The sequence below is a fragment of the Schistocerca cancellata genome, chromosome 8, assembly GCF_023864275.1.
Source record: "Schistocerca cancellata isolate TAMUIC-IGC-003103 chromosome 8, iqSchCanc2.1, whole genome shotgun sequence".
Classification (NCBI taxonomy): Eukaryota; Metazoa; Arthropoda; class Insecta; order Orthoptera; family Acrididae; genus Schistocerca; species Schistocerca cancellata.
The window spans coordinates 141,048,048-141,071,049 of record NC_064633.1 but is presented as its reverse complement, the minus strand read 5'-3'; the positions used below and the strand labels follow the sequence as shown (position 1 = coordinate 141,071,049).

Sequence of the window (23,002 nt, the reverse complement as noted above, 5' to 3'; positions counted from 1 at the left end):
TTGCATGAATATCAAGAACTCAGATGGAAACCCAGTTCTAAGCAAAGAAGGGAAAGCAGAAAGGTGGAAGGAGTATATATAGTGTCTAGACAAGTGCGGTGTTTTTGAGGACAATATTATTGAAATGGAAGAGAATGTAGATGAAGATGAAATAGGAGATATGATACTGCATGAAGAGCTTGAAAGAGCACTGAAAGGCCTAAGTCGAAACAAGGCCCTGGGAGTAGACAACATTCCATTAGAACTACTGACAGCATTGGGAAAGCCAGGCCTAACAAAATTCTACCATCTAGTGAGCAAGATGTATGAGACAGGCGAAACACCCTCAAACTTCAAGAAGAATATAATAATTCCAATCCCAAAGAAAGCAGGTGTTGACAGATGTGAAAATTACCGAACTATCAGTTTAATAAGTCACAGCTGCAAAATACTAACGCGAATGGAAAAACTGGTAGAAGCCGACCTCAGAGAAGATCAGTTTGGATTCTGTGGAAATGTTGGAACACGTGAGGCAATACTGATCCTACGACTTATCTTAGAAAATATATTAAGGAAAGGCAAACCTACGTTTCTAGCATTTGTAGGCTTAGAGAAAGCTTTTGACAACGTTGACTGGAATATTCTCTTTCAAATTCTGAAGGTGGCAGGGGTAAAATACAGGGAGCGAAAGGCTATTTACAATTTGTACAGAAACCAGATGGCAGTTATAAAGAGTTGAGGGGCATGAAAGGGAAGCAGTGGTTGGGAAGGGAGTGAGACAGGGTTGTAGCCTATCCCCAATGTTATTCAACCTGTATATTGAGCAAGCAGTAAAGGAAACAAAAGAAAAATTCGGAGTAGGTATTAAAGTCCATAGAGAAGAAATAAAAACTTTGAGGTTCGCTGATGACATTGTAATTCTATCAGACAGCAAAGGACTTGGAAGAGCAGTTGAACGGAATGGACAGTGTCTTGAAAGGAGGATATAAGATGATCATCAACAAAAGCAAAACAAGGATAATGGAATGTAGTTGAATTAAGTCGGGTGATGCTGAGGGAATTAGATTAGGAAATGAGACCCTTAAAGTAGTAAAGGAGTTTTACTATTTGGGGAGCAAAATAACTGATGATGGTCGAAGTAGAGAAGATATAAAATGTAGACTGGCAATGGCAAGGAAAGCGTTTTTGAAAAAGAGAAATTTGTTAACATTGAGTATAGATTTAAGTGTCAGGAAGTCATTTCTGAAAGTATTTGTATGGAGTGTAGCCATGTATGGGAGTGAAACGGGACAATAAATAGTTTAGACAAGAAGAGAATAGAAGCTTTCGAAGTGTGGTGCTACAGAAGAATGCTGAAGATTAGATGGGAAGATCATACAACTAATGAAGAGGTATTGAATAGAATTGGAGAGAAGAAGAGTTTGTGGCACAACTTGAATAGAAAAAGGGATCGGTTGGTAGGACATGTTGTGAGGCATCAAGGGACCACCAATTTAGTATTGGAGGGCAGCATGGAGGGTAAAAATCGTAGAGGGAGACCAAGAGATGAATAGACTAAGGAGATTCAGAAGGATATAGGATGCAGTAGGTACTGGGAGATGATGAAGCTTGCACAGGATAGAGTAGCATGGAGAGCTGTATCAAACCAGTCTCTGGACTGAAGACCGCAACAACACATCCAAAGTGACTCTGATTTCAACAAGATGCAGTTTATGCAAGATGGAGCTCAACCCTATTGAAGCAGGAGAGTGTTTGATGTTCTAGAGGTGACTGGTCGTCATTGTCTCCAGATCTGAACACATGCGACTAATTTTTGTGGAGCTATATTACAGATGAGGTGAACAGCAATAACCCCAAACAATTTTCTGAGCCGAAAAGAGCCATTCAGGAGGTCATCAACAGCATCAATGTTCGGACACTTCAGCGGGTTATGCAGTATTTCTTTATTCGTCTGCGTCACGTCATCACCAATGAAGGCAAGCATATCAAACATGTCATAACCTAAATCTGAATACATGTTGAATAAAGTGTGTGCACGCCTTAATTTGTAAACAACTTTTTTTTCTTATAGTTCAAGAATTTTCACCCTGTATATGGTTAGGTGTGATCTCTGGAAAGAAAGTAGTGGACTTTACTGCTGCAACCGAGCTACATAAGATATGCTCAGCCAGAAGATTTCATAAGCTACTGCTCTGTAGTACCCGTATAGAGAGATTAAGACATAAGCACTGTGAGAATAGCACTGTGCAGCTTCCAACGTGACCAGTCACTGTGATAATACCACACTGCGGTGACCGTGAGATGACATCACTAATAGCACAGGGTGGCTCCCAATGTAACAGTACATGTCATTATAACAACAAAAATAATTTTTGACAAAATAATTTAACTGGATAGATAAAAAATCTACTCACCAAGTGGCAGCAGAACACATGCATTAAAGAGGGTTGTAATTAGACAAGCTTTTGGAGCCAGTGGCTCCTTCAGGCAGAAGGGTTGAAGGGGAAAGAAGAGCATGCACAGAAAAAGGACTGGAGAGGTCTAGGAAAAAGGGTAGATTTTGGGAAAGTCACTCAGAACCGCGGGTCAGGGCAGACTTAGCACGGGATGAGAAGGAAAGACATTGTTAGGGACTTTATCGGATGACATTTTAAAACCTGAGGGCTGAAAGGTGGAAGATAGGGTAGCTAAGCCATCATACATGAGTTAATGTGAGTTAAAAGCTAAGTGCATTGTATGTAACAGAGGTGGGAGGGGGAGCGGTGAAAAATAGGTGGGTAAGACAATGAAAAATGTAGAAAACTAAAACGGAGTGAAGAAAAGAAAAGTTACTGCGAAATTATCAATTAGGCATAGGCAGATGGTGTATACTGTCAACATGACAATCGCAACTGCGGTGCCTGTTTCACTACATGTGCCACCTGGATTCTTCCCCCAGACACCATTTTCTAAGAACTCTGCAAGAGGGAACTAGCGCTACATGTCCTTGGTTTTCGCCTCTCACCTGGGCTTAATTTACATTAATTTCTTCCACCTCAGCATTTCTTCACAGTAAGTACTCTTTTCCTCACTCCATTTCAGTTTTCTACATCTTTCATTGTCTTACCCATCTATTTTTTATCACCCGCTCCCACCTCTGTTACGTACAATGCACTTAGTTTTTCACTCTTATTAACACATGCGTGATGTTAAAGCAGCAATTTCTGTCTTGCCTGTTACCTTGTCTTCCACCTTTAAGCTCTCAGGTTTTCAAATCTCATCTGATGCAGTAGCCAACAATCAGTCTTTCCTTCTCATCCTGTGTTAAGTCTCCCCTGATCCTCAGTTCTGGGTGACTTCTCCAAAATCTACCAATTTTCCTACACCTCTTCAATCCTCTTCCTTCCCCTTCAACTCTTCTGTCTGAAGAAGGAGCCACTGGCTCTGAAAGCTTGCCTAATTACAATCCTCTTTTACACGTGTGTTCTGCCACTGCTTGGTGAGTAGATTTTTTATCTATCCAATTAAATTATTTAGTACACATCATTAGTTTTGCAGATGGAATAGTTTTGTCATGGCTGTCACTCATAAGGATCTTAATGATTCTGGGGGAATGTAATCTACTTCAGGGGACTTATTTCAACTTAGATCTGTCAAATTCTTCTCACAGTGTCAACCCTCCCTTCTCATTCTCCTTTACTACCTCTTCTCTTTCTACAATATTGTGTTTATGTTTTTCCTTAGAGTGTCCTTTATGCATTCCTGCCATCTTTCAGCTTTCCCTTCCTTGTTTAAAACAGTCTTTTGTAAAGGATACGTGGTCCCTTACTCAGAGATAAGCATATTTTGCTTGTATACTTGAATGATAAGCCAGCAATTGATTGGCAAGTGCCGAGTATGACCAGTAAGTGATATTGCTGTTAGAGTCAGTGAGTAGTGTGGTTGTTGTATTGGCATAGCAGGAGGTATATCGTACTGTACGGCTGAGTGCGACCCCAATTGTCATGGGTTGCCCTAAGCAAATTGTAAGAATTAATACAAATTGTGCCAAAATATGAGGGCTGTTTTTATTTTTTCAACTTCCAATAAGCTATAACTAAAAGACAAGTTCATAGAAAACAATTATTTAATTACCACAAGTTCTGTACACTTATGGTTACTTTTCGACATAAACACCGAAAAGATTGAGACATTTATCATACCTGTGGACAAGCTTTGCACTATCCTCTTCAAAAAATGTTGCCGCCAATGATTGCAAATAAGCACTGACATTGTTTTTAAGATCTTTGTTGGTTCCAAAGTGCTGCCCTCGTAGCCATGTCTTCGGTCAGCATACCTCTTTGTTTGTTTTGAAGACCAAATACGCATTTGATTTCAGGAATTGTGTTGATCCATGACAACGCTCATCTACACACTGCTGGCACAACTCAACAGTGCCTTGAACAATTTCAATGGGACATTTTTGATCATCTGCTGTACAGTCCTGACCTGGCACCCACCAACTTTCACCTTTTCCCTGAACTGAAGACGTGGCTAGGAGGGCAGCACTTTCAAACCAACAAAGATCTTCAAAACAAAATCAATGCCCATTCGCAATCATTGGCTGCAATATTGTTTGAAGAGGGTATTGCAAAGCTTGTCCACAGGTACGAAAATGTTTCAATCTTTTTGGTGATTATGTTGGAAAAGTAACCATAAGGGTACAAAACATTTGGTAATAAAATAATTGTTTTTTATGAACTTGCCTTTTATTTAAAGCCTATCAGAGGTTGAAAAAAAAAATACTGTGTGCAGATTATTGTAAACGTGTGTGACAATATTTTCATGTATTTGACCTATGCTGAGCTTACCGTATTTACTCAAATCCAAGCCGCACTTGAATCTAAGCCACGCCTAAAAAATGAGACTCGAAATCAAGGAAAAAAAATTTTTCCGAATCTAAGCCGCACCTCCAAATCGAAACAAAGTTGGTCCATTGAAATATGAGACACAATTTAGGTCGAATGAATGACGATACAGCTACAGTAGTCTGCTTCGAGTCGTAAGCTTAGCAGTTAAGCTTTACCAGGTAGCCATTGCTATGCGTCAGGCGCTCCGTCCGTATTTATACGGGTAGGGAGCCCACAAACTCACGAGGCAATGGCCGAGTGCTGTTGCCAACCCCAACCACACCGCAAATCAACAACAAAGGCAACACAGGGACCAACATAAACAACCCTGCAACTGCAGCATCCACAAACATACCAGCAGCTACGCAGAACCCAAACAATACCGCGACTGGCTTCCCACCAGTCATCATACACAACTACGGAGACCTCAGTCTCCTAAACAAGGAATTTAACAAAAAACACAACCCCACAACATACTACTCTAAGCTCACTGGGGAACACGCCGCACTGTACGTGGCGAACAAGTCAGATTACTCGAATCTACTGGACTTCCTTAACACCTAGGTGCCGACGCCCGTAAAAATACGGGCGTGCGCGACGTGCCGTCCGGTGCCCGTAATTTTACGGGCGCGTGTTCTCGTTCTTTCCCTTCTTTCCTTTGTGTGTTCTTACGGCTCCCGCTTGTCTGGGAGGCGCTGTATGGACTGTAGTTCGAGTATTGGTCACTAGATAGTGCAGGCATGCTGTGGAAGGGTGTGCTTCCCTTTTTATTTGTCGGGTTTTGTGAGCAGTGATTTTTTCCCACGCGGTCTCAGTAGTGTCGACATGGCGAAGTGTGGCTTGAAGGACAAAGAAATTGCTCGCGAGTTATATTGTGATTTAGAAGAAATTGACGTTGATTTGTCAGAGGAAGATATTGTAGATGACTCTGATGATGATGTGGACTATGTTCAAGAAGAAGTTTCTGGCAGTTCAGGTAAAGAATTCTGACAACAAAACATCTATAATTTTTGTTCAGATTTTCACTGAAAAAACTCTCAGTACGTAATTATGATTTTATTTGCAAATACTACTCTTCTGATACACTCAGAAGAGGAGAGCAGGTGTCAAGCACTTCAGCAGCAAGTAATCCCGTCGATATTGTGCCTGAAGAACGAGTGAGACTAACGGCGAGGGGGAAGCTGAGACGTGCGCACTGCACCGATTCTGAGGAAGGTTGGACGACTACTGATCATGCACCAGATATCGCTCTATTCTCAGGACAATTTGGAATATGCAATGTTGTCAGTTTAGACCAGAACAGTGCACCTCTAGAATTTTTTTCATATTTCCTGACAGACAGTATGATGAAACATATAAAGGAACAAACTAACCTGTATGCTCAACAATGCATCAGGAAATTATGAAGCACAAATTCCCTTTCACCCACCTGCTCATTATCAAAGTCGAAAGGAGTTACACTTATGGAAATAAGGAAGTTTCTGGCAACGTGTGGCGAAAAGACACAAGCTACCAGTGTAGTGAATGTAAAGTAGCATTGTGCAAAATGCCGCGCTTCAAATTTTACCACACAAAGAGCAAAATTGCATCCTAAAATAGTTACAGGAGGTTACTGTAGATAAGACATACTGTATCCATCATAATTACAATTTTTGTGTAAAATAAAAAAAAAAAAATCCTTCTAGAAAATACAGGAATATACCTTTGACCAATTTTTCCTTCTTTCAAAAACAAGGTATGTATTAATTCAAGAGAAAGGTATTATATATGGTTTTAAACAAGAAAGTCTAGGTTTTTCAATAAGAGTAATTTTATTGCTATAACTGAAACCTTTCATGAGTTGTAGTAGTTTAAAATACATTAAAATCAGCCATACAGGACAGTCCTTGAAAAGACACAGCAGTACGTGATAAAGGGGATAGACTCAGGAACCCCGACCGACACAGTACACGAAGAACTCTCTGCTCTCGGGTGGGAGTGCATTCGGGTAAACTGAATGTCAGAGTTCGGCACAGCGAGACCGTCTCATAACTACATGGTGGAATTGGACGACACGGCCAAGTCCCGCGACCTGTTGAAGTTAAAGCTATTTCTTCACATGGTCGTCAATGTAGAGATCTACAACACACCGCGCACCCCCCAACAATGCCGCAACTGCCAGCGCTTTGCGCACGCGGGTATCAGATGTGGTCTCGCACCCCGCTGCCGCATTTGCGCTGGTGGTCACACGACCCAACGCTGCAAACTCCCCCATACAGCACCTCGCAAGTGCGCCAACTGTGGCGCTGCCCATCCGGCGAACTACAGAGGGTGCATTGCTTACAAAGCAGCTCTGAGGCGCAAAATAGCCAAACACGCTAAACCTACCACCATCACAGTTCCGAAACCGCCCTGTAAGAAGTGGAGTATCCTTCGCTGGAGTGGTCGCTGGCAGCCCCAGCAGCGCGGGATGGTCAGAGGAGCCCCAGAACTCAGGACACGCTCAACAAACACCCCCAGCAACAGACACACTACAGACAAACACAACACCTGACACCACACCCGCACCGGGCACACCACACGACACCAGCAACACCACCACCCTACCCCCTGAGATCGCGGACTGCAGCCCACCACAGGCTACAGAAAATGCACCAACACAGGGATGACCACAGTGCCAGAGGAGGAGGAGAAGGAGAAACAGCCGCAGCACGAGGAACATGACCACACCACAACAAGTACACAGACAACAGGACACCAATACTCACGAACACAACCCGGACACCAACTCAACAACCCACATAACACACCCACTCACCACAGAGAATACACAGGCGCCCACAACTGCCACATGAACAGCTGACACTCTGGCCAGCCCTCACCAGACGCCAACACAGGAACAAGCGGCCGCTAACACGACCAATAACTCGCAGGCCGACATGACCAACATTACGACAACATTCCAGAGAATAATGGAAACATTATTCCCCGGACGCACGACCACCGAAATAGTCACAAAGATTATGGGGTGTGTCTCACAACTCTTCATGCAGTTCATGTCGAGCACGCTCAACTGGACTAGCTTCCAAGCCACTATCACACCACTTTTTACACTACTACATGGATAATACACCACATCAGCCCCGAAACGCAGACTTAAACCCAAACTCACAGATCCTGTTTTGGAATGCCAACGGGATCGCAAGCAAAAAAAGCCGAAATGGCCGCGTTCATGGAACGAAAGGGTATCCGAATCGCTCTTGTGAACGAAACACTGCTTACGCCTCGCAAACAACTAAACATCCCAGGGTATTGTGTCTATCGTATCGACCGAGGGGATGGCAGGAGGGGAGGCGGCACGGCAGTCATCGTACACAGAGACATAGAACACACGAACATCAAGCTCCCAGCACTTGAAAGACTAGAGGCCACGGCCGTCAGGGTCAAGTTCAACGGAGCCAACACCACACTGGTATCGATATACAATCCTAAAAACATAGTAACACGCGATATCAGCACAGTACTCAACATAGCACCGCGGATAATCGCCGCTGGAGACCTAAACGCAAAACACCCTGATTGTAACTCACGAATACGAACCTCCAATGGCAAGAAACTGTACGAACACGCTCTAGGCCGAAACTACATTATACTTGGGCCGGACGTTCCCACGTTCGTGCCTACACAGGCTCGACACAGGCCAGATGTGTTAGTCATAGCCCTCATAAAGGGCATCACATGCACACTCAACCTTACGGTTGAAAACGATCTGGACTCAGACCACATGCCTGTAATACTGCACATGGAAGAGACACTGCAGGACATCGAACCACGCAGGATGCTTAACTACAAGCGCGCAAATTGGACACTGTTCAAGGAAACGCTTGATAGTCGCATTCCTGACACCCACGAAATTAACAACACACAGCAAATCGATGAGGCTGTGGAGGCTCTCACAACTGCCGTCCAAGACGCAATGACTGACGCCATTCCATTTACAACACCAAGACAACGCTCGACGGCCCTGCCCCAGGAAATCCTGAGCCTTATCTCAATGAGGAACCGCCTCAGGAGATACTGGCAGCGTACCAGGCGCCCGTTCTATAAACTGCACGTCAACAGACTCCAGGGCATAATACGGGATAAAATACCAACATTCAGAAACGAGCAATAGGGACAGAAACTCGCTGGGCTGGATACCACACGTCCTGGCGTGTGGCAGCTGGCCAGACACTTCACCAGGGAGAAACATTACATTCCCACATTACAAGGACCAGACGGCCCAGCCTACTCCGCCACGGAGAAGGCAGAGCTTATGGCCACAACACTTGCAGCGTCTTTCATGCCGAATCTGGTTCCTTCAGACCCAGCATTCACACTTGAAACGGACCAGGAGGTTACACGACTTGTAGCTCAGCCCTCGCGCAATGAAATAAGACGTACTAGCACAAATGAAATCACATGGGCTATCAAGCACACCAACGCTAGAAAAGCCCCTGGGTCTGATGGCATTCAAAACTGTGTCCTCCAGGAGTTCACGGATAAAGCCGTAGAATACCTCACACACTTAACGAATGCCATCCTGACACACCGAACACTTCCCTGACTTTTGGAAGGTGGCCAAGGGAAAGTCCACTCCCTCCCACAAAATTACCGACCCATCAGTCTGCTGTGTTCGCTCAGCAAGATTGTTGAGAAGGTAATACTAAAACGTATCACTAGGCATTGCATCACCAACGACACCCTAAGACCAGAGCAATTCGGCTTTAGGAATCACCACTTGACAACACAACAACTCCTACGCGTAGTCGAACATATAACACACGGCTACAATATGAACAAAGCCACAGGGGCCGTGTTCCTGGACATCGAAAAGGCTTTTGGTCTCTGGCACAATGGACTCATACGCAAACTAAGCGAAGCTGGTTTCCCGGACAGACTCGTACGTCTCATACACTCATATCTCACGAACAGATGTTTCAACACTAATGTGCAGGATAAACAATCAACACAACATGGCATCCAAGCTGGAGTACCCCAAGGAAGCATCCTAGGGGCCATCTTGTTTAACCTGTACATTAATGACTTCCCAGTGACACAAAACACGACATTAGCCGTCTACACGGGTGACACTGCCATCCTTGTGCAAGATTGGAAACCATCGAACATCAATTCACGAATACAGACAGCACTCAGAACAGCTGAGCCTTGGTTGGAGCGATGGCGTATTAAAGTAAACGTCGACAAGTGCGAAGCAGTTCTGTTCGCACGCAGACCGAAACTACTGCGCAAACATCAACACTGTAGACCAATAACACTACATACATGCCCAATACGTTTCTGAGAGAAAGTGAGGTACCTTGGTGACTGGCTGGACCGGAAACTTACATGGGGGGACCACATCGAATACGTTGCCAACCAAGCGCACGCGAGGCTCAAACAGCTCTACCCAATGCTCAACAGGGAAAGCACACTGAATAGGAGGGTGTCGAGGTCCATATACAGGACACTGATTAGACCTCTGATGATGTACGCAGCTCCCGTCTGGGGATATGCAGCTCCTACACGACTGCGCCGCCTGCAGATCATACAGAACAAGGTGCTACGAATCATTAGCAACGCTCCACGCTACACACGCACCGTGGATCTTCACCATGAATACCGCCTTGATACCCTCAAGGAAGTATTCAAAAAACACGCCACACAACTATACAGGAACTCGAGACACTCGAACAATCCTTTCATCCTCACTCTGGGAAACTACGATCACAACCACAGGTGGAAGCACAAGCGGCCAAAGACGCTGCTAGCTAGGGCATAGCCACCTATGGTAAACTAACATACGCAACAGTGACAAACGTTGGTAAGCCCCTGCATATCAGCAGCACTGACTGGCAACTACCAGCTGCTATTAGAGCCGACCAACAGGCCACAGCAGGGACACCGACGAGCTCGCCCACAGAAGCACAAACAATCTGCCAACATTCCCTCACACTGTGCTTCCGGTACATGACCTATCGGACACAAGATCGATAACAAACCTAACTGTTGCTGGTTGCTGACGCTGAACGAGGACTCTGTACCAGTACCCAGCGCCAGCCGCCGAGCAGCACAAACGCACAACGTCAAGGTATCGACATGCATGATACCCACTACTAACAAAGCCTATCCTTGCACGACCTATCGCAGGCAGCAAGACAACCGCTACTGCTCTTACCACCCGACCTAACTATCGCAGAGGTTTTTTTCCCTTGGCTCTTGCCTTGGCACTTTTTTTCCTCTGCCCTTCAAACCGCTACCCTTCGTCCGATTTCGACCAATCTATCTCCAGATGAGCGCGTATAATTGGTTAACCCTAACCAGACGTACGCAAACATCGCAGTACCCACATCCTGCGACACCTCACTTTAGTGAATACTAACCCTTATGCAGAGATGGCAGTAGACTTTTTGTGTTGGCCATCATGCCGGTGTGGGCGTGGAGGGGCGCCACCTCTTTTCAAAACAATTTTTCACATGCTTCGCCTGGTTTGAATTGATTGTTTATTTTTCTTTGATCTGATAAGCGCCGTTCTCTTTGTTATAGGTGTTTATGTCACTCTAACCTGAAAATATATTACTGTACTGTGTCATGCACTGTTTTTCGCATTCTGATAAAGAGTGTTTACGGCCTGTTGCCGCTCGCGGCATGGCTTGCTTTTGTGCAGGCTAACGCCGCTTTTTTTAAGTCTCATTAGCGAAACAATGGCAAGAGACTGCTATTTGTTGTTACTTACACTGCTGCTTTCTTTGATAATTATCAACAAGAACCAAATAATATACTGCGTATGATAGAAGTTTTGAACGAGAGTTTAGCGAAAATTTTTCTCTGTTTGAAAATCTTTGCAGACGCCTCTTTAGTACATAACATTCTGCACAGAAATTAGAGTCATCTTAGATTTAAAAATTTAGTCGATTGCCGTGCTTCATTTCTGACTGTATCACTATTAGGCATAAGAATAATACGAATATAAACATAACATGATATGTATATTCTTTCGCGTTTGCTGTTGTCTCACTCTAGTTTCGTAGTTTATTAGGCAGACAGGATTTAAATGAGATACTAGCAAACACAAAACAATACATGGCAAAATATTTATATTCGTATTATTCTTATGGTGAAGAGAATACTGCATGTGATTCACAGTTCATAAAAGTTCCTATTAGCAACCATCTCTTCTCACAGGTAGGAAAAAATTCAGAACGTAGAGTTGGCCATATTGACAAACATCCCAAACAGTCTTGCCAGTCGGATTTTCGTAGTACATTGAAATGCTGCTACTTTTGAAGATGAACAATACGGAATTTGTATTTACTTCGTTGGATAAGGTATGAAAATGCATTGGTCGAAATTCGGGGCGGAGAAAAAAACTCGTCTTCCACCTTTTTTTTAATTTATTTACTGACGCAGAGGTTTTGGTGCCAGTATTTATCTTTGTGCTTGCAAAGCATGCCTGTGTAGCGCTACATATATTTGACGGCAGAAGTTAGTTGTGGCGGCACCTACCAACATTTTTCAGAACTTCTGCTTATGTTGCACTCAATTCTAAGCCGCAGGCGGTTTTTTCAATTACAAAAAACCAGAAAAAAGTGCGGCTTAGATTCGAGTAAATACGGTAGGTGTGAATAAATGTGTACGACAAATGTAGTGACTGTTACTACTGTGCTTAATAAGAATATATCACTTGACTCAATCCACATTTTTGTAAACTTCATTACTGCAAAACTTCTATTCTTTGAATATAGTATTACTGAGCAGCCAAAACGACCAACAATCAGAAAATTAATCGAGGGCATTTCACTTGCCGTAAGAGCTCATAATTTCATGCAGATGCTTCTCTTCACTCCGAAGGTCGCCTTAATTTTCCTATTCACTGCATCTATCCTTTTCTTAGTTATGTATGGTTCTACAGCCTCCCACTTGTCCTCTACCCACTCTTGTTTAGCCATTTTCCACTTTCTGATCTCATTTTCTATACATACACATTCCCTTACATCTTCATTTTTATATTTGCTATGAATTAAATTTAATAAATCTTGTGTTACTCAGGAATTTCTACTAGGACTTGTCTTATTAACTTTGTGATTCTCTGTTACCTTCCCTATTTCATCTCTCAAGGCTATCCATCCATCTTCTACTGTGCTCCTTTCTCTCGTTTCAGTGCAGGTTTGACTAATGCTCTCTCTGGACCAGTCAGTAACCTATGACTCCTTCAATAGTCTTTTCATAGTCTCTAAGAACTGCAGCAGAACATTGCGGATGAGATTGCAGCAATTCCGGCAGTCAAGCTTCAATCAGGGATCAAAAGTGCCGAGAGATGAATGGTGGTCACTTTCAACATCTACTATAGTCAGGTTAGTACTATACTTTCTTTCCTCTGCTATATTTCCTTGTACCCTGGAACTCTGTTCTCCAGGCCACTTTTATTTGCGCCACACTGTACTCACGAGAGGAAGAAATGAAAAATGCTGATTTACCTATGTTTTTTTTTTTTATACTGCAACTGAAGTATATTGGTGGGGCAAAAGAAAAGCAGAACACAATGGAAGTGCTGCATCAGTTCAGACACGCTTACAAACATAAAATCAGAAAGAAGATATTTTTCTTTCACTTTGTTCTGTTTTGTATCCCTCGAAATTAGTGTCCCACAGTGAAAGAGATGATTACAAATGGGAAAACAATTAAAATCAGAACCAGAACAAGGAATTTACATTGAGGGTACATTGGTCATCTCTTTCCTACTCTGATAGAGAATTTTCAGAAATCAAGAAACTTAAAAGAAAGTCGAACCCATGTTCAGCATCTTATTAGAAATATTGTAATAAAGGGAAAGGAAGTCACTTCAGTTTTACAATATTGTAGTTATGACTTACTCCTGTTCAGCGCATCATCAGGAGACTGTTTCATTTCCAAAGGTTTATCACTGCTTTCCTCATCTTCCACGTCTTCATCATCATCCCATTTTAGGACAAGCTCGTCATTGCTTTGCTTTGAAACTGGTTCTGACCAGTCTATTGAGGAAGCTTTTGCTGGTGCAGACCAATCCAAAGATGTGGCTAGACAAAAACCATAATATTATATATAATAAGACAAAGCTTTGACATCTCTGTTTAAACTTTAGAACCTGGTAGTCTATCAACATAACCATACCTTTGTCAGAGCTTCCTGTGCCTTCCCAAGTCAATATACCTGTGTCAATCTGATGATCTTGGAGCCTTGATTTACTTGGGCTATTCAGGGTAGCTATGAGAATAAGTATAAAATTAATTCCATAAGAAATGAAGCTAAGAAGTATACATTAGTACTCTACTGAGCTACATACTTGGTGAATCATTTCCGTTGGCATCCATCACTTTGCTTGGTAGTTTTGACAATACTTCAAGTGCCAGTGCAGGGCAACCAGCCTTGAAATGTGCATGTGCCGTTGTGAAGTACAGTTGTCGTTCCAATGGTGTTATGGAATCTTCAAGCATTAGCTACACCAGAACGAGAGGAGAAAGTGTATAACAACAGAATTACCATTAGAAAAATAATTAAACAATACAAAACACGAAGTTCTGGATTAAATGTAAATGAGGACTAGAAGGACAAATTATTCTCTTCAACAATTCTAGGTGGTGGGCACTAGACAGGAACACAGAAAGTATTCGCGTCTACCACACCTCCGGTATTTAAATTTTCACCTCTAAAGAAGACTGAAGCATCAAGAAATGCACATAGTCCACCACTACTACCGCCCAGTAAGTAATCTGAAAATTATGCATAATACATGAACAGACCATACTGAACATCTGAAGAGTGTGTATATCTAGATCTTTAAAGTTAACTTCGTATTACGAAAGATAATAAAAACCTTAGAAGCCAGGAAACCCATAAATTATTTTTGTATACCTATTTCAATCCCACCTGTTCCCATTGGAATAATTAAACATTAAGCTTCATGTATGACTTGTGTCTGACTACCTTTACCTTTCAACCTGTCAAGGAGATCAAGTTGTTCAAACGACTCAGGCTTCTGTGGGGTTTTTATGTTCAGGCACACAGTTGATATAAGTAACTTTTCAACAGTAATTCCCCCCCCCCCCCCCCCCCCCCCGACCACCCTTCCCCCAAGTGCCCAAGTTTCTTCCCTTGTCTGGTGCTGTGTAATAAAAATCTCGATAAATTTTCTGCAAGCTGAAAATTTTCAATTGATCTCTGATTCGTCTAAATATAAGGTATAAATATAAATGTTACACGGACTTTGTATGTAGTTCTCTTTTCATAGCAGTAAAAAGGCACATAATGACTCTGCCTTTCACATTACGACTGTTTTAGGAAACTTAATAACAGTCAATAATGGGGGCATATATGAGTGTGCCAAGAAATGAGTTAAAGTGGACAATTAAAGTTAATATACAAGTTACTGCAAATAAAATATTATTTTTGAAGGAACAAAATTTTCCTAACAGCTACACTTCAAGTGCACATAAAGTTCAGCTGATGGAAAATTTTATTAAGGGCTGCAGATTTACTGTCCCTGTCAGTCATGTTATGCAGAAGTTTAAACTAAAGATTATGTTTTGGAACAGCAAGATCACTTCCAAGGAAGTGATCATCAGTATTATAACAATATGAGCAATGTAATGAATTAATGCTTCACTGTGCATAACATACACATTGAAAATGCAAATAAGAACGAATAAAAATTAGTTTCATAAACAGAACTTTGACAAACATTGTTTAGTATAGTCTTTTTATTTTAATCGCAATAGTCTAATATGATATCCCTAAATATAAGATTTTGATAGGGCAATGGCCCTGCTGCAGTGGCTCCACCGGTTCCTGTGAGATCACCGAAGTTAAGTGCTGTTGGACGTGTTTGGCACTTGGATGGGTGACCATCCAGGCCGCCATGCGCTGTTGCCATTTTTCGGGGTGCACTCAGCCTCATGATGCCAATTGAGGAGCTACTCGACTGAATAGTAGCGGCTTCGGTCAAGAATACCATCATAATGACCGGAAGAGCAGTGTGCTGACCCCATGACCCTCCTATCCGCATCCTCCTCTGAGGATGACACGGCCGGTCAGATTGTCCCAGTAGGCCACTCGTGGTCTGAAGATGGAGTGCCCCCCCCCCCCATTTTTTTCTTTTTAAATAAGATTTTGATAGGGAAAAAAGGCAATTAAAATTGATCTGTTCTGGTGAATAATCTTAGTGTTTGCAGTAATACATACCTTCATGAGGCACTTGCTTTGAAGATGGAGAAATATACAGGACAACATATTTTCAAAATGTATGTTACTGGCTTTAACTGTTCTCAATGCAATCACTAAAAAAGTAGGTTGCTTAATTATACATACCTGCTTATCTGGGTTGGCAGATTTTGTTTCTGTTCCATAACTGAATCCAGAAAGCACAACAGTGTGGGCTTTCCTCCTGTCCTGGGCAGTTGAAGCAATATAATGCCGAATTAGGAGTGGATGTGTACGCAGGTACACATAGAAGTTGAAAACATTTGGATTTGCTGTAAATTATATAAAATGTGAAAAATTGCAACAAACTGCAGCCATAAAAAATTACAACACATCAGAATTTACACACAGTAAATTACCTGATCCAGCTTCAGACCTGTCATCATCAATGTGCTGAGGGTGATTTGAACCAATATTTGTTTGTAGAAGAGTATTCAGACTCCCAGTATAATCTTTCAAAATCCATAATGCCATTGACCGCAGGAAAGGATCTGGGTGAACTTTTGTTAAGTTTTGATTTCCACCTTCACTATCACAGCCCAAGATTTCCTTTTACAGTGGAATAAAAAAGAAAAATAAAAGGCTTAAAAAAATGGGATTTTATTTACCTTACAATTCCTCAGTAAACTTTGTAGGACCAACATACCTCATAAAGAAGTCTCTTGAAATTTGGTGGCGTTGAATCCAGCTCCCCTTCATATAATCTAGCAATTACCATGGCTAATTGAAAGTCATTCAACTTGTTTAAGCACACCTGCAGAACAAATAAGGACATTACTTTTTAATTTTTTTTTCAGAGTACTATTGATATTGAATTTACACCATGTTAACACGAACACAAAAGATAATAAATTTTGCTAAGGGTGAAATTTGAGAAGGTGTACATAGCTATTCACAAATGGATTTATCCTTGAGAGACTATGTGATAGGTAAGAGAAAAATACATCGCTGATTATGCACAATTACATTGCCTTGGTTATCCCAAAACCAGTACAGACTCACAGTTGTGGTGTCACAATAATTTACTTCAACAACTTGTCAAAGGAGTGCACAATATAATGACAAGTGAACAACAGTTATTTTACTGGATGCTTGCAGAAACATTTCCACCCATACCTACAGTGTCAAACAATAACAAGTCATATGGATGTATGCGATTCTGAATGTGTAATGACAATAAGCTGAAGTGAAAGTTGTCACAGGGAGAGAAATTACCATGCCAATTTAAATACAGAAGCAAGTGGAATTCATAAATTTATTTATTTATTTATTGTTCCGTGGGACCAAATTAAGGAGAAGTCTCCATGGTCATGGAACGAGTCAATACATGAAATTATAACACGATATTAGAAACAGATAAAATGAAATATAAAAAAAACATATTCAGGTGACAAGTCGTAAGTTTAAATGAAGACAATCAACAATGTAACACTGGAATTTGCTTAATTTTTTAGCTCATCCAGGAGCTCCTCGACAGAATAGAAGGAGTGAGCCATGAGGAAACTCTTCAGTTTACTCTTAAAAGAGTTTGGGCTACTGCTAAGATTTTTGAGTTCTTGTGGTAGCTTATTGAAAATGGATGCAGCAGGATACTGCACTCCTTTCTGCACAAGAGTCAAGGAAGTGCATTCTACATGCAGAATTGATTTCTGCCTAGTATTAACTGAGTGAAAGCTGCTAACTCTTGGGAATAGGCTAATATTGCTAACAACAAACAACATTAAAGAAAATATATACTGTGAGGGCAATGTCAGAATTCCCAGATTTTTGAATAGGGGTCGACAAGAGGTTCTCGAACTTACACCACATATAGCTCGAACAGCCCGTTTTTGAGCCAAAAATACCCTTTTTGAATCAGAAGAATTACCCCAAAAAATAATACCATACGACATAAGCGCACGAAAATATGCGAAGTAGACTACTTTTCGTGTTGAAGTGTCACTTATTTCAGATACTGTTCTAATGGTAAATAAAGCAGCATTTAGTTTCTGAACAAGATCCTGGACATGGGCTTTCCACAACAGCTTACTATCTATCCGAACGCCTAGGAATTTGAACTGTTCCGTCTTGCTTATAATATGCCCATTCTGTCTGATCAAAATATCGGTTCTTGTTGAATTGTGAGTTAGAAACTGTAAAAACTGAGTCTTACTGTGATTTAGCATCAAATTATTTTCCACAAGCCACGAACTTATTTCATGAACTACATTATTTGTTACTGTTTCAATATTACACACAAGATCCTTCACTACCGAGCTGGTGTCATCAGCAAACAGAAATATTTTTGAATCACCTGTAATACTAGAAGGCATATCATTTATATAAATAAGAAACAGCAGTGGCCCCAGCACCGAACCTTGGGGAACGCCCAACTTAACAGTGCCCCGTTGGGACTGAACATCACTACCACTCTCAATATTGCGGAGAATTACCCTCTGCTTTCTGTTCTTAAAGTAAGAGGCGAACCAACTGTAAGCTACTCCCCTTACTCCATAATGGTCCAACTTCTGCAGTAATATTTTGTGGTCAACACAATCAAAAGCCTTCGTTAAATCAAAGAAAACACCTAGCGTTCGCAACCCTTTATTTAATCCGTCCAAAACCTCACAGAGAAAAGAGAATATAGCATTTTCAGTTGTTAAACCATTTCTAAAACCAAACTGAACATTTGACAGCAAATTATGTGAATTTGAATGCTCCAGTAACCTTGTATATACAACCTTCTCGATAACTTTAGCAAACACCGATGGCATAGAAATAGGTCTAAAATTGTCAACATTATCAATGTCTCCCTTTTTATAAAGTGGCTTCACTACCGAGTACTTTAATCGGTCAGGAAACCGACCACTCCTAAAGGAAAAGTTACAGATATGGCTGAGAACTGGGCTAACATACATAGAACAATACTTCAGTATTCTGCTAGATACCCCGTCATATCCATGAGAGTTCTTGGTCTTTAGTGATTTAATTATTAACTCAATCTCCCTCTTGTCAGTATCATGGAGGAGCATTTCAGGTAACAGTCTCGGAACACTTTTTTCTAAGAGCGCTATATGATTCCCTGTTGGGACTAGGTTTCTATTTAGTTCACCTGCTATATTCAGAAAGTGATTATTAAATACTGTACATATATGCGACTTATCAGTAACACGGACATTCCCACTACGCACTGATTCTATATCCTCGACCTGTCTCTGCAGACCAGCAACTTCCTTTACGACTGACCATATGGTTTTAATTTTATCCTGAGACTTAGCTATTCTATCTGCATACCACATACTTTTTGCCTTCCTAATAACATTTTTAAGCACCTTACAATACTTTTTGTAATGGGCTGCTGCATTTAGATTTTGACTGTTTCTAACGTTTTGATATAATTTCCACTTTGTTCTACAAGATATTCTTATCCCTCTAGTCAGCCACCCAGGCTGCCTGTTTGTGCTAGTACCCTGTTTTAAACGTTCTAACAGAAAGCAACTTTCAAAGAGCATGAGAAAAGTCTTGAGAAAAGCATTATATTTATTGTCTACTGTATCAGCGCTATAAACATCTTGCCACTCTTGTTCCTTTATAAGGTTTACAAAGGTCTCTACAGCAACTGGATCAGCTTTCCTGAACAGCTGATGACTATATTTAACACGTGTTGCAGCATAAAAATCTTTTAAAGTTAAAATTTGCGCATCATGATCTGAAAGGCCATTCACCTTTTTGCTAACAGAATGCCCTTCTAGTAATGAGGAATGAACAAAAATGTTGTCTATGGTTGTTCTACTGTTCCCTTGCACTCTCATTGGGAAGAATACGGTTTGCATAAGATTATATGAATTAAAGAGGTCTACCAGCATCCTCTTTCTTGCACAATCACTTATACAATTAATATTGAAGTCACCACATATAACTAACTTTTTGTATTTCCTATAAAGTGAACCAAGAACCTCCTCGAGCTATAGCAAAAATGTTGTGAAATCGGAGTCTGGGGATCTATAAATAACAACAGTTACAAGTTTAGCTCTGTTAAATTTAACCACACCTGCACAACATTCAAACACCTTTTCAGTGCAATACTTTGAAACATCAATTGACTCAAATGCGATGCCGTTTTTCACATACATGGCTACTCCCCCACACCGCAAAGAGCTCCTCGAAAAGCAGCCAGCCAACCTATATCCTGGTAAAGGAAGCCTCTGAATTATCTCCTTATTTAAGAAGTGTTCAGATATACCAATAATTTCAGAGTCAACATCTATAAGCGGTTCACTAACTTTATCTCTAATACCTTGTATATTTTGATGAAATATACTAATTCCCTCATTACTCGGATAACTAAGCTTTGTCAAAAGTGATTCCCTTGTTAGAGAGACTTCCCTTAAGCAGGAATACCTATCAGCTGACTTCAATCTAAAAAATGTGCAGCAGCTCTAACACCCACTACTGCAGGAATTTTCCCATGAGTGATCCCACCAACCCCACCTATGCTGTCACCTATAAGCTTTGCCAACCTCCCCTTCCCATACCTGTTGAGGTGCAGGCCGTGTTTAGTGAAACCCGTCCTGCTGATAGACTCCACCGACACCACTGAAATGTGACCCATGCTTTCTGTCATCAGCGCACCCCCAAGTCACATGTTATTACGCCTGACGGCTGTATTAAGATGAGGCCGATCGTGACGCTGAAACAGTTCCACGAAATGCACATTCGTGTTGCCGGTCTGAGTGGCTATCTTTTCCAGGTCACCATCTATGTTATACTCCCCATCCCTATCAATACTATTACCAGCCCCACCCACAATCACTACCTGATCCTCTTTAGTAAAATCCCTACATAAGCCCCCTATGTTAACAGTCACCTGAGCCAACCCTGCATTAGGCTTCACAATGCTGGTGACCTGGTACTCACTCCCCAGCACTTCCTGCAACTGCTGGCCTACACCTCTGCCATGAGAACTACCTAACAGCAGAACCTTCTTCTTCCTCTTCGACTTTGCAACTGTTCTAGGCACAGTAACTACTGAGGTCTGCTGCATACTTCCTACATCTACAGCTACTAGAGATTCCTCTCCACTAGACTCTGACAGTTGGTCATATCTATTGTAAACACCAATAGTAAAACTATCAGAAAATCTTCTTCTCCTAACAGATCTCTTGCCAACAGCCAGCTCCCATTCCCCAACCCCCTTCTCCCTCCTCATCCTATCTAGCTCCTCCTGTGCATTTTTCAACTGCACCTGAAGGGCACAGATCTTACGCTCCTGCTCCTCTATCAATTTACTCTTGCTACATAACCTGCAGTTCCAGGAGAGGATCTCACCAGAATGCCCACTGGCTTCCCCACTGCATTCCCCCCAGTGAAAATACTTCGAACAAGTCTCACACCGCAATCCACTACTCACGAACCTACGGCAAAGCCCACACTTCTCACTCATGGTAAAATTTTACTTTTTCTAAGTTCCGCTACTACAATAAGAAGATGTTAAAAACCTGACTACAATAATCACAAACTTACTCTAAAAGGGAAGTAACTACTATTATTAACAGTATTAATAAACAAAAAATGTGAATATAACAAAAGACTAATACAGAAGGAGAATCAAACGTCTAATGACACAGTAACGAAGCTGTAAACAGTTCCCAAAAGGTTCTTTTGAAATTATTTCACCAGAAAACACCAAGAACACCGGTTGAAGACTACTAAAGTTCCTAAATAAACCACTATACACAAACAATTAATTAGTACTTAGCTTTCGATGCGCCGCTACAGCTGCAACTGGTCAGCGCGGAATAATTGTTTAGAGTAGAGCAAGGAAATACTGAAGTTAAACTGAGTCTAATCCTCCCTTGCAATGAAATGTATGTTGCAGGTAGAAAGTGGGAACCTGACAGAATAGCCATAGTAATACAGATTTCACTGTGGGTACACACGAACTCTAGCCGTGGGTCCATCTCTAGTCCAAAAAACAACACCACAGACAGGCAGACAGACAGACAGCCATCAGTGATCTCACCATGACACATTCTTGTTTCTAAAACATCTGCCTTTCACTGTCTTTCTGATCTAATATGAAAATGCAACATGATTATTTTAATAAGCTACTTTTATTTTAGTAGTCAAAGAAAGAGTTAAAACATAGAACAACCTCAATTGCATCACGCAGTGCACCAGCTAGAAGAAAGAAGGCAGCCGCATGTTCAAATCGTTGCTTTCCAAGGAGTGCAAAAGCATTCTTCAATGCTGCTTTTCTCCAGCGATCATCAGAAAAATTATTAGCAAAGAAATGAGTCATTCGTTCATCCCTCTTTGATCTGAACAATCCACATACTAAACTCTTTTTCTTCATTGCAAGGTAAAATATGGCTGCATCAAGTGGATCTTGATTCACTAGATAAGCAGCTTTAGCAATCTGAAATTCAAAACAGAATCGCCAGTGTCATTGTATAACAAAGTTAAAGTGTATCCTATAAGACAGGGATTATTAAAAAATGTAATACATTTAAGGAATTAATTGAAGAATTAAATACAAAAAATACATGCAAAGATACGCATCCTAATAAAAGAACAGCCAACAAGTGTATAACAATCAAGGTAAAAATTCTGAACACAGCAAAGTATACATTATTTACTTATTTTACTTTAAGAACACTTTTAACTTATTGTAAATAACTGAACTGATTGTAGTGTTGGACATTAACTGCTGGTTTTGCAGGCACAGTGCATTAACACTGTCACAAATTTCATCACCAGGATGTCTACATGGACAAGGAAAAATAATTCCCGAGTTTTTCCTGGATTTCCCGGTTGAAAATACTTTCTCCCAGTTGAAAATACACTTTCTCCCAGGTGAAAATACGCTTTTTTCGTGTTAAGTGACAGTATACTTTTTCTCGGCACTTATCAATCCTTTTATG

General features: G+C 41.3%; 1 protein-coding gene across 1 annotated transcript in view; it reads right to left on the bottom strand.

Annotated features, from left to right (window-relative positions):
• The window catches only part of LOC126094455 (dmX-like protein 2), a 355,200-nt gene that overhangs the window by 161,789 nt on the left and 170,409 nt on the right, over positions 1-23,002 (bottom strand). Inside the window, exons 34-40 of the mRNA XM_049908834.1 lie at positions 22,234-22,497; positions 16,747-16,854; positions 16,460-16,649; positions 16,209-16,372; positions 14,188-14,341; positions 14,016-14,108; positions 13,739-13,921 (exon numbers count right to left, since the gene is read on the bottom strand). Of these exons, the coding sequence (XP_049764791.1) occupies positions 13,739-13,921; positions 14,016-14,108; positions 14,188-14,341; positions 16,209-16,372; positions 16,460-16,649; positions 16,747-16,854; positions 22,234-22,497 (1,156 nt within the window). The remainder of the gene's footprint in view (positions 1-13,738; positions 13,922-14,015; positions 14,109-14,187; positions 14,342-16,208; positions 16,373-16,459; positions 16,650-16,746; positions 16,855-22,233; positions 22,498-23,002) is intronic.